The following is a 12745-nucleotide window of genomic DNA, read 5'->3' as shown; positions in this document are numbered from 1 at the left end:
TTTCAGGTGGTATTTTTTATGTGTGTGTGTGTGTGTGTGTGTGTGTGTGTGTGTGTGTGTGTGTGTGTGTGTGTGTGTGACCATTGACCAAGTTTATACTGCATTTACTCTGTGTTTTGAAATGCAGTTTGCGGCCAGTAATGATAAGTAGGTGGAGGCCCCTCTTTCTAAAGTGCCCCGGGCTCCCTGATGGCTTAATCCAGTGGTGCTTCTGTGTATTAGAAACTTTTTAGTCTATTACACAGTGGCCCAAAGTCTACTGATAATGGTAAATACTGAAAGTGTTTTTAGAACATATATAATTGCCAAAAGGCTCAGAATTTTCTATACATTGACTATAAACCATTCTCTTTAACAAAATGAAATTTGTGCTAACATGTTACTACAAAAAACTATACATGACTAGAATTGCCACCACCCAGGATTATTCCAGACAGTTCATAGTGAAAGGCTGCTATGTGCTTGCTTCTTTGCCATTGCTGGAGAGGGTTCTGGGGGAACCCTTGTCTGTGATTCTTTTGAAGTTTAGCTCATAGAGCTAAAACCATTTTCATACGTTGGTAAGCTGCAGATTTACCAACTTTTTAAATGCAAAAAAGGTAAATCTATCAGCTTTGCATCCCAACAGAAATCTATGTGGGTTTCGGCTGAAGTCGGGAATGGAGGGATCCCTTCATACAATTAGGTGATACTAAACATTTGTCAATGCCACTAAAAATGTGTTTCTGGGAAAAGCCACAAATATTTTTTGATAAATGGGCACCTGTGATGAGGAGTCTCCATGCCTCTCCTAACCTCCTCCCATCTTTTCTTTCTAAATCCTGCCCATGTGCCAACCCCTGAATTCCCTCCCTCCCCCCATATGATATGCCATATCATATAAAACGGCGTGTTAGTACACCTACTGAAGTTTACTAAATGCACCAGACCATGCCCCTTGTCCAGAAATCTGAAAATGAAAAGGTGATAATTCTATGTAACATGAATGGTGCCTTGGAGCTTGTGGCAGATATACTGTACTAAGCATTGGGAAGAGAAAACGCATTGGCTGGTACTTTATCTCTGTCCACTTCCCAATCAGCTCCTAGCTGCTATGTCACATGTTCTGGGTTAATGTATGATTGGTTTATTATACAGTATAGTGGGGTTATCTGTACTGATATTACTTCTCACCCATGTATGAAGGAGGAAAGGAGTGGTAATAACCTGTAATTATCACTGCTGCTGTCTACAAGATAGCAAACCGATATGCGGAGGTAATGTATGGACTGTTCTGACACCTGTAGCTATCGATATCGACAGCTGCGGGTGTTGTTGCTCATACACCACAGCAGGGACAGTGCTGCCCTGGATACAGCAGCATCTGCTAGTTCTGGCTGCACAGGAGCCAGAGCTGTACTCTAAACAGCGAAATGTGTCAGGAACCAATGGACCTTTACCCACCAGCCACGATTGACCTGAACCCATCAGTTGTGTCTCCATACATGGATAACAAATGTTCCCTGCTTGGCACTTTTACCGCATCCATTGAGGACACTTGCTGCAATATCATCCTACACTAATGACAAGCCTCTAAATATCTACCTTTGATGGTAACTCTTTATTCAAGTCAATACGCTTGGCATTCACTTGAATTTCTGAAGGCGGTAACATAGGAACATAACTGTTTGCTGTTTGAACATTCATGGTCTATTTCAAATATTATTTGATCTTATTTTCTTATTTGTTTTTTAGTATTATTCAATTCATTATTAATATAATAAATATTGCCAATACTTTCCTAGCGCCACTTGTCTATAACTTATTTAGTTACATAGTTAAGTTCATTCCTGTCACTTAGGGCCTTATTCTGATCTGAGCTCAGTACAAATTTGTTCTTAAAATGGGCAAAACCATGTGCACTACAGGTGGGGCAGATGTAACATGTATAGCGAAAGTTAGGTTTGTGTGAGTTATTTTGTTTCTGTGCAGGGTAAATACTGGCTGCATTATTTTTACACTGCAATTTAGATTTCGGTTTCAGCACACCCCATCCAAATTTAATTCTCTTTGCACAGGTTACATCTGCTCCACCTGCAGTGCACATGGTTTTGCCCATTTTAAGAACAAATTTGTACTGAGCTCAGATCAGAATAAGGCCCCAAGAGGCAAATTGGAGTTTAGTGCCCCGCATAAAAAAAAATAAAAAAGGGGGGTAAACAAATATGGTGCGTGTATGTATGTATGTATGTATGTATGTATGTATGTTTGTGTGCATTTAATACGCACACACCCAGTGTCTTCGAGAAGATAGTAGCTAGCATCTGACTGGTTGCTATGGGCAACATCTCAGTTCTAAAAACTAACACTTTAGTACCCCCTAGTCTATCTGCCCCACAAAAGCCGCTAGATGAGGGCAGAGGAGCCTGGGAGACGTAGTAGCACCATTTGGGCAGTGGGCACCCGTCCGTGTACTATTCTCTCTGCAAGGAGTCAGACAGGGCGGGGGGAGGCGGCGCTGCGCGCACACACACACACACCCTCGTCTCATGTGACCGGGTGTTTACAGTTGCCCGTGTGTTTAGGGCACGCGAATGGCTCGGAGCCTAACACGTGCCTACTGCGTATTGAGACAGGCCGGGACGATCCGAGGGCTACCTGGGGCGCGTGAGGAAGCGGCGGGCAGAGGCTCGCGGATGGACACGCTGCTGGTTGGGGCGCTGGGCATGATGAAGCGCGCGCTGCAGTCTTCCGCCTGCCCGGCCTCGAGCCTCCGGTCTCTGCGCTTTGATAACCGGGCGCTGCGCTGTCTGCCCGTGGAGCCCGGAGACGGGCATGACGAGGACGCAGTACGGTCTCGGCAGGTCCCGGGGGCCTGCTTCTCGCCAGTGCGCCCTACCCCGGTGCAGAACCCTAGGGTGGTAGCGCTGTCACAGCCCGCATTGGCCTTGCTCGGGCTGCAGCTGGGGGAGGACGAGGAGGAAGAAGCTGCCGAATACTTCAGCGGCAACCGGCTGCTCCCCGGGTCCCAGCCGGCCGCTCACTGCTACTGCGGGCACCAGTTCGGGAGCTTCGCCGGACAGCTGGGGGATGGAGCCGCCATGTACCTCGGGGAAGTGCTAAACCCGGCCGGGGAGCGCTGGGAGATCCAGCTGAAGGGAGCTGGGCTCACCCCTTACTCTAGGCAAGTGACCCCATTACACCCGCACAATGTGATCACGCCTAGTACTAGGCTACCTTACTTTCCACCTGTCCCAGCATAGAGGGATAGGGCCATCTCCAGATCGCTGCGGTAAGTTCCCAAAAGGGCTATTTCACACGCTCCGGCTCCTGCCGGTTGGCAAAATCCTGCACGGCCAGGAAGCCGTGCCGCTAGGGTGACCAACTCATCCCTTTAAACCGGGACACATATTAATTACGCAGGTTCTGTGGCTGGCTTTCACTGGGTTTTAAACTGCCACACCTCAAGACTCCATTTCACCTGGCTTTAAACTGCCACAGAACCTGTGTAATTAATGTGTCCCGGATTAAAGGGATGAGTTGGTCACCCTACGTGCCGCACACAGTAGTTTACAATGGAGGGGATGGCCACAGCCCGGAAGCCGTCCCTTCCAGTGGTGGGATCCGGCTGCAACTGGATGGCCGGGCCGTGGCCGTCCCATGTGAATAGACATAATTGTGTCCATTATTAACTACAGTGTGCAGCACGGCTTTTCGCCGTCCGGCAGGAGCCAGAGTGTGAAATAGCCCTAAAGGTTTCGCCGAGGACTATCCAGTAAGGCCCCTTTCGCACACACCGGCAGCCACCGGGCGGCGAAACCCCACTGTGCCGTATACAGTAAACCTCGCACGGCCAAAAGCTGTGCCGTGCACAGTAGTCAACAATGGACAGGATTGTGTCCATTCACACGGTATGGCCACGACCCGGTTGCAGTAAGATGTCACCACTGGAAAGGACGGCAACTGGGCTGTGGCCATCCTCACCATTGTAAACTTCTGTGCATGGCTACTTGGCCATGCGGGGTTTTGCCAACTGGCGTCAGCAGGGGCGTGTGAAACCACCCTTAGCCCTGATAACACGGCCTGACCCACCGGAAGGATTATACCACCTATTAAGCAGCCGGCAGATCTGTTATAACAAATAGGATCAGAAATATTTGTGGATAACAGATTAGTATTCTGCTCCTTTTAATAAGTGTTGAAAACTGGTAAGCCGCTCATCTGAGCGGCTCCTGGCATGCCGATTGCCAGCCGGCAAACTGGGTGCATGCACGTCAGAGACGCTTGCGTGCCCCATTCTCGGCAATGGACACGCGAGTGTGTGAGACGCTTGCTGGCGGCAAAAGGGAGAGTTGTATTATACACTTCCTGCTTCGCCTCATTAACAAGATGAAGCAGGAAGGGACATCGACAAGATGTATTAACATCTTGTTTCCTAAACTTCCCCCTCCGGCTGGCATCAGCTCACACTGATGTGCTGTCTCCTTCCCGCCGGCTGGACAGGGCATGCGTGAGACATTGCTACTCGTGCAAAACCTCCAGCGCAGCCCAGAACCAGCAGTAGGCAGATAGCGGCAGGGGGAAGAAAGGTCAGCACTGCTGACAATTCATACATGTTCCCTGCATATTCTTTAGATCAGGGCTCGACAAAACCCGGGCGCCAGGTCACACAGGACTTGAATTAATGACAGTAGCAGTCCATGGAGGATTATACAGTTAACTATAACATCCAGCGCCGCAGCAGCCGGCAGAGCGGTGCACAACTCACCCGGCTGCTGCTGCGGAGTTATTTAAAATTTGAGCACGGAGCTACAGTGGTAGCTCCTGATTGGCTCGGGTGCCGTCTTCACTTTTCAAATAGTCGTGCTGTGGACCTGCTCTGTGCTCTGATACAGCAACAGCCGGGTGAGTTGTGCTCGGCTCTGCTGGCTACTGCGGCACTGGATGTTATAGCTAACAGTATAACCCACTGCAGGGCTGCTGCTCCCGTGTCCGATGACAGGGGCACCAGAGGCTGCTGCAAATGCTCCTGGAGTCCTGATATGATCACGGGGGCCCGATGCTTACGTGTCTGATGGCAAAGACACCAGAGGCACCTATACTCTGCCAGGACTCGCTGCTCTAGGTACAGTAAACAGCACTGCTTCTATTGGGATGGATGGGGAAATGGAGAGGGGTGTACTGGGGGGTATAAACAGTGATGCCTGTGTCACCCTCTGCTTCTCTCACACTTCCACTCACTACCTCTCCCTTTAACCCATTTTTCATCAGTCTTCCTATCACTCACTGCTTATTCTCTCTATCACGCTCTATCCCTTTCACCCACTCTTGGTCACCCTCTGCAGCTCTCTGTAACCCACTGATTCTTCCTGTCAGTCACCCCCTGTTTGTCATCCTTTTTCTCTGCAACACCCCCTGCCTCTCCCTGTCCACCTCTACCTTCTCTTCCACTATCCTGTAATGGTGCCCCCTCCCTTGTAATTTTTTTCTGGATCTGCCCCAGACTGGTATCAATGTGGCACAATATGTAATGGACATGATGGCATGTGGTATTATATATAATGGGCATCACAGTGTGTGGCATAAGGTGCAATAGGCATTACAGTGTTTGGTATACCATGTAATGGGCATTATGGCATGATGTATAATATGCAATAGGTATTACGGCATGTGGTATAACGTTTAATGGGTGTTCGACATGTGTAACTGGCATTATGGTGTAACTTTTTTTAGTTTTCTGTCTACACTTTCTTCCTGGCTCCAATATTTTTTTTTTAATTGTCGAGCCCTGCTTTAGATAGCAGCGCCAATATGGATAGGGGCTCTATGCGAGCACTTCTAGCGTGGGGGCTGTGGCTATTTTATATATATAAAAAAAAAAAAAAAAAAAGAGTCCGGAGTTAGGACTCTCCTTCTATACTTAGGGCCTTATTCTAGTTCACTCTTTCTTACAAATCCTTCTTATACCCCTTTTAGACCAAAACGCCGGGTCGCACCCGGCTTTTTGGACCCTGGTTGAAGCCGGGTGCGACCCGGCGTTTAGGGGCATTTACACCGGACGGGCTTTAACGCCCGCACCCCCCTCCCGGCGCTTGAAGATGACAGCGCGATGTCATCTTCAAGCGCCGATCGACGCCGCCGTACCCGGAACGCTGCTGGGGGCAGCCCAGCACTAAGGTAAGCTGCAAGGCTGCCCCCAGTCCCCGCGCGCACCCCCCCGCCATTGGACAGGAGGTGAATGGATGCCGCACACAGGCATCTGTTCACCTCCCTCCCCCCGCAGCCACTGCTGTCTGCAGAGTATAGCAGACAGCAGCGCCGGCTGACAGTGTCAGACTGACAATCCGTCCAACCTGCGGACGCTGCGGTCCGCAGGTTGGACGTTCCCCATTCATATAAATGGGAGCCGGGTCATCCGACCCGGCGTTCCCATTTACACCGCCCTCTACCCAGGTCCTAGCCGTGTTCTACCCAGGTCAGGACCTGGGTAGAAGTCCCGTGTAAAGGGACACGGCGTTAGGGATTTACACCGCCGAAGATCCGGGTCTGACCCGCCGCTGACCCGGATTTTTCGGCGGTGTAAAAGGGGTATTAGATGGAAAAAACCATGTGCACTGCAGGGGGGCAGATGTAACTTGTGCAGAGAGAATTAGATTTGGGTGGGGTTTTACTTTAAAGTGAGATCTATATTGCAGTGTAAAAATAAAGCAGCCAGTATTTACCCTGCACAGAAACAAAATAACTCACCCAAATCTAATTCTCTATGCACATTTTACATCTGCCCCCCTGCAGTGCACATGGTTTTGTCAGAAAGCATGAACTAGAATAAAAGAGGGGGGGTTGGAGAAGTTTTAACACAGGCGCTTATGGTCAGATGTATACAAGTTCCAATATATTTATTTAAAAAGGTTTATTTTCTAAACTGCATGAAAAAAATAAACTTTGCAGAAAAAACAAATATTTTAAAAATAATAGAAAAAATAGTTCACTCACAAAGGGGTCCGATGGAAGTGGTGCGCTAAATGCATCCTAGCGCTATACATCCAGGATATGAAGGGTGGATTTTTAAAACCACCTGCCGCTTCTGTTTAACAGGTAAATGTTATAAGTTGCTCCTGCCGCAATTTGTACTCCACGACTCCCTGCTATCTCCCGCAGCTGTGGTCCCAGCTTGTAGGTAGAGAGAAAGTCTGTCTAGTACTGACATACAATGCCGGCTCCGTTGTGCGGCTCCGTTTGCGGCTCCTGTTCTGGGGGGTGGTTGGAAGGTAGAAAAAAAGTGACCACGTTCACCTGGCCAACGCGTTTCAATCCGCAACGGGATCTTTGTCAAGGCTGAGGTGATAGTGGTCACGTGGTCACATTTATATCCGTCCGTCTTCTTCATCCATATTCCTCCTAAGTTATTCCTTATCCATATCGCCTGGCATTCTTAAAGGCATATTAGGTGTTATCCGCAAGTGTATTACCTACAAACACTGACTATTTTAAAACGTAAAAAGGTATTTGTCTTTATTAAATAATTTTATTTAAAAACGGGATATATTCTATTTTATTCTATCCTAGGTCAGGACAATGCCTATTTTATCTATTAGTTATGGCATATATTTGTACAGACATCATGCAGACTCTAATAGTTTTATGTATCTAAAATGTTGCTAAAAGATCTATTTGTTTTTATGAGAAGGAAATTGTATCTTTATTTTATTTCATTAATGGACAAGTGGTAACCTCTTCTGTTACATGAACCATTTGAGCTCGAAGTCCCCATTTAGTCCTTGGGGACTTAGGGTCTTCAGCTCATAGATCCAACGCATCTCTGCCTGGGCTAGTGCAACCTCCACATTGTTTTTACGCCAATTGCCTTTCACTTGTTCTATTACTTTAAAACTGACAAGATCATTAATAGAGCAGTTGTGTGACTGTTTAAAATGGGCAGACATGCAATGGTTTTCAAAACCGTTCTTAATGTTTCTAAAATGCTCCCCTAAGCGTACCTTTAGGGCCCTGCTAGTCTTGCCTATATATTGTTTCTCACATTTACATTGCATTAAGTAAATTACGTTTTTGCTATTACAGGTCGCAAAACTTTTTATTTTGTATTCTTTTTTTGTGGTGCATGATTTAAAAGTTTCTATTTTGCTGCCTTCCTTATTTTTGCAGTTTCTGCAGGCTATGCATAGCCCGCAGCGGAAAAAACCCTGCGTTCTAATATTAGGACCTGTACTTTTAGGTGTTATGGCGCTTTTTACTAAGTGTTTACTTAAGTTGGGTGCCTTTTTATATATTATGACCGGTTTCTCAGGTAGAAATGTTCTTAGGACTGGGTCTGCCATTAGGACACTCCAATGATGATTTATTATTTTCTCAATGTTTTTGTGTTTGTCATTGAACGTGGTGACAAACGAGCACGAGAAGTCTCGTTTGGTCTCTTCCCTTTTATTTTTGTTTTTTCCTTTCAGGAGGTCCTTTCGTTCAATTTTCTTCACCTTTTCCAAAGTTGTTTGTAATTTTTCTTCTTTATATCCTTTTCTGATAAATTTCTCCCTCATATGAACTGCTTGGTCCTCAAACATCGCTTCACTAGAACAATTTCTTTTTATCCTTTGAAATTGACTGGTCGGGATTGAGGCCAACCAATTTGGATGATGGTTGCTGTCAGTTCTGATTAGGGAATTGGTATCCGTTGGTTTTTGATAATTTTTAGTGGATATTTTTCCCTCCTCCACGAATATCGTTAAGTCCAGAAAATTTACAGTTGATTTACTGATATCGAAAGTTAACTTTATTCCAAAATCGTTCTGGTTCAGATGTTCGCAGAAAGATTGTAAATTTTCCCTGCCTCCCCGCTACACTAGCAAAATGTCATCTATGTAGCGATGATAGGACACGAAACCCGCACCGAGCCTGCTCCACACATGAGACTCCTCCCAGTAGTTCATAAATATGATCGCGAAGCTCGGTGCGTATTTCGTGCCCATCGCAGTCCCTGACCGCTGGAGGAAAAAATCGTCCTTAAAAAAGAAATAATTATTTCTTAAAATAAAGTCAATCCCTTCCAGGATGAACTCCTTCGTGTTCTCTGACATATCCTCCTGTACTAGGAAGTGTTTTACAGCTTCCAATCCTCTATCATGGGCAATAATGGTGTAAAGGGATCCCACGTCTCCTGTTACTAAGAGATCACCTTCCTCCCATTTTATTTTTTCCAGTTCCATTATTGTTTGTGTTGTATCCTTAAGAAAAGATTTGCCTTTCTGTGCTATCGGTTGCAAGAAGTGATCTATCATTTGGGACAGATTAGACGTAATGGACCCTATTCCTGCAACAATCGGTCTTAGCGGAGGATCCTCAACATTTTTATGGATTTTTGGTAGCCCGTATATAACGGGAAGTGTTGGGTCCTCCATCTTCAGAAATTCCCTCTCTTTTTCACTAATAGTGCCTTTGGAGAAGTGTTTATCGACCAAATTGAAAAGATTCTTCTTAATAGTCTCTATAGGGTTCTTTCGTAGCGGAAGATATGTATTTGTATCTCTCAACATTTCAAAGATTTTTTCCTCATATTTTTTAGTGTCCATAACTACTATCCCGCCGCCTTTGTCGGCGGGTTTTATAGTTAACGCTTCATTTTCCTTTAGAGATTTCATCGCTGTCCTTTCAGCTTTGGTCATATTCTGCCTCTTCATTTTTTGGGGGGCATTACATGCCTTTTCAATATCCTCAGTTACCAATTTACCAAATGTTTCTAAAAAGCATCCCCGATTGTGTGTCGGGTTAAAAGTGGATTTCTTCCTGAATTTGTTTCTATTCTGGATGGTCTCATCCTCCTCTAAATCAACCACAGTTTCATCTTTATCTTTGTGGAAGAATTTCTTTAGAGATATTTTGCGCAGGAATTTTTGTGTGTCTACAAACAAATCAAAGGGTTTCGGCTCATTTGATGGCGCAAATTTTAATCCCTTATGTAGCACCTGTTCCTCTATTTCTGTGAGGGTATACGTGCTAGTGTTAAAGATTTTTGTTTCCTCAAATTTTGTAGTATCCTTTTCGGTGTCAGTTTTTTTCTGTTTTTTAAAAGTCCTTAACCTATCGATGTTTCTTTCCTTTTTGGACTTCACACCTCCTCTTTTTCCCCTATATTTCTTCATAATATTTTTAATTAGGGTACGGTTCTTGTTGATGTTTAGAAGTCTCTCTCGTTTCTGTTCCTGCGTCTCCCTAAAAAATGATTCCTAATAGGGAGATGATTTTGTGTGGAGGGTGAGTGTAGGGTATTAATATCCCTTCTTTCATATTGTCTTTGAGGATGATCTGAGGTGATCTCGCTATTTCGAACGATATTCGTGGAGGAGGGAAAAATATCCACTAAAAATTATCAAAAACCAACGGATACCAATTCCCTAATCAGAACTGACAGCAACCATCATCCAAATTGGTTGGCCTCAATCCCGACCAGTCAATTTCAAAGGATAAAAAGAAATTGTTCTAGTGAAGCGATGTTTGAGGACCAAGCAGTTCATATGAGGGAGAAATTTATCAGAAAAGGATATAAAGAAGAAAAATTACAAACAACTTTGGAAAAGGTGAAGAAAATTGAACGAAAGGACCTCCTGAAAGGAAAAAACAAAAATAAAAGGGAAGAGACCAAACGAGACTTCTCGTGCTCGTTTGTCACCACGTTCAATGACAAACACAAAAACATTGAGAAAATAATAAATCATCATTGGAGTGTCCTAATGGCAGACCCAGTCCTAAGAACATTTCTACCTGAGAAACCGGTCATAATATATAAAAAGGCACCCAACTTAAGTAAACACTTAGTAAAAAGCGCCATAACACCTAAAAGTACAGGTCCTAATATTAGAACGCAGGGTTTTTTCCGCTGCGGGCTATGCATAGCCTGCAGAAACTGCAAAAATAAGGAAGGCAGCAAAATAGAAACTTTTAAATCATGCACCACAAAAAAAGAATACAAAATAAAAAGTTTTGCGACCTGTAATAGCAAAAACGTAATTTACTTAATGCAATGTAAATGTGAGAAACAATATATAGGCAAGACTAGCAGGGCCCTAAAGGTACGCTTAGGGGAGCATTTTAGAAACATTAAGAACGGTTTTGAAAACCATTGCATGTCTGCCCATTTTAAACAGTCACACAACTGCTCTATTAATGATCTTGTCAGTTTTAAAGTAATAGAACAAGTGAAAGGCAATTGGCGTAAAAACAATGTGGAGGTTGCACTAGCCCAGGCAGAGATGCGTTGGATCTATGAGCTGAAGACCCTAAGTCCCCAAGGACTAAATGGGGACTTCGAGCTCAAATGGTTCATGTAACAGAAGAGGTTACCACTTGTCCATTAATGAAATAAAATAAAGATACAATTTCCTTCTCATAAAAACAAATAGATCTTTTAGCAACATTTTAGATACATAAAACTATTAGAGTCTGCATGATGTCTGTACAAATATATGCCATAACTAATAGATAAAATAGGCATTGTCCTGACCTAGGATAGAATAAAATAGAATATATCCCGTTTTTAAATAAAATTATTTAATAAAGACAAATACCTTTTTACGTTTTAAAATAGTCAGTGTTTGTAGGTAATACACTTGCGGATAACACCTAATATGCCTTTAAGAATGCCAGGCGATATGGATAAGGAATAACTTAGGAGGAATATGGATGAAGAAGACGGACGGATATAAATGTGACCACGTGACCACTATCACCTCAGCCTTGACAAAGATCCCGTTGCGGATTGAAACGCGTTGGCCAGGTGAACGTGGTCACTTTTTTTCTACCTTCCAACCACCCCCCAGAACAGGAGCCGCAAACGGAGCCGCACAACGGAGCCGGCATTGTATGTCAGTACTAGACAGACTTTCTCTCTACCTACAAGCTGGGACCACAGCTGCGGGAGATAGCAGGGAGTCGTGGAGTACAAATTGCGGCAGGAGCAACTTATAACATTTACCTGTTAAACAGAAGCGGCAGGTGGTTTTAAAAATCCACCCTTCATATCCTGGATGTATAGCGCTAGGATGCATTTAGCGCACCACTTCCATCGGACCCCTTTGTGAGTGAACTATTTTTTCTATTATTTTTAAAATATTTGTTTTTTCTGCAAAGTTTATTTTTTTCATGCAGTTTAGAAAATAAACCTTTTTAAATAAATATATTGGAACTTGTATACATCTGACCATAAGCGCCTGTGTTAAAACTTCTCCAACCCCCCCTCTTTCATCCATGATATTGGCTGGCCGATTGAACCAGCTGGAGATTTCTCAGGCTGCTAGGTGAGAGGCGCATTTGAAAAATCACACACCATCCCTTTTGGCATGAACTAGAATAAGACCCTTAAGGAGGCTATTACAAACATTATTGTGTGCCTGAGATTACCTGCACTATCTATACAGATTAGTTATATCAGTTACTACTGGAAGCTATTGATACAGTGTGGACATTCAACACTTATTAAAGGAGTGGAATACTAATATGTTATAGTGTTCAGCAGTGGTGGTATTTACCTATGGGCTGCAGCCCCCTAGGTAAAATCCATCACTGTTCTCTGCCTCTTCCGCAAGGGTAAAGCTGTATACACACGGACAAAAAGATTGGAGTGTGCACCGGCGATAAATCGCAGAGTGCGTGCTCCCATTTTAGACCCCTTATGATTCCTGCGACCAGCTGATTCCCTCTGCAGCTCTCCTGGCAGAGGTTCCCTTTCATCAGTGACCATCTCTGTTCACTGATGAAAACA

At 44.5% G+C, this 12745-nt stretch overlaps 1 protein-coding gene across 1 annotated transcript in view; it reads left to right on the top strand.

The window, feature by feature from the left end:
* Positions 1-2490: 2490 nt before the first annotated feature.
* SELENOO (selenoprotein O) overlaps positions 2491-12745 on the top strand; it is a 36268-nt gene continuing 26013 nt past the window's right edge. Inside the window, exon 1 of the mRNA XM_083182882.1 lies at positions 2491-3163. Within this exon, the coding sequence (XP_083039008.1) occupies positions 2574-3163 (590 nt within the window). The 5' untranslated portion in view covers positions 2491-2573. The remainder of the gene's footprint in view (positions 3164-12745) is intronic.

The sequence above is a fragment of the Crinia signifera genome, chromosome 4 (genome assembly GCF_055691185.1).
Source record: "Crinia signifera chromosome 4, ASM5569118v1, whole genome shotgun sequence".
Classification (NCBI taxonomy): domain Eukaryota; kingdom Metazoa; phylum Chordata; class Amphibia; order Anura; family Myobatrachidae; genus Crinia; species Crinia signifera.
The sequence above is the reverse complement of the archived record's forward strand: the minus strand, read 5'-3'. Positions and strand labels throughout refer to the sequence as shown.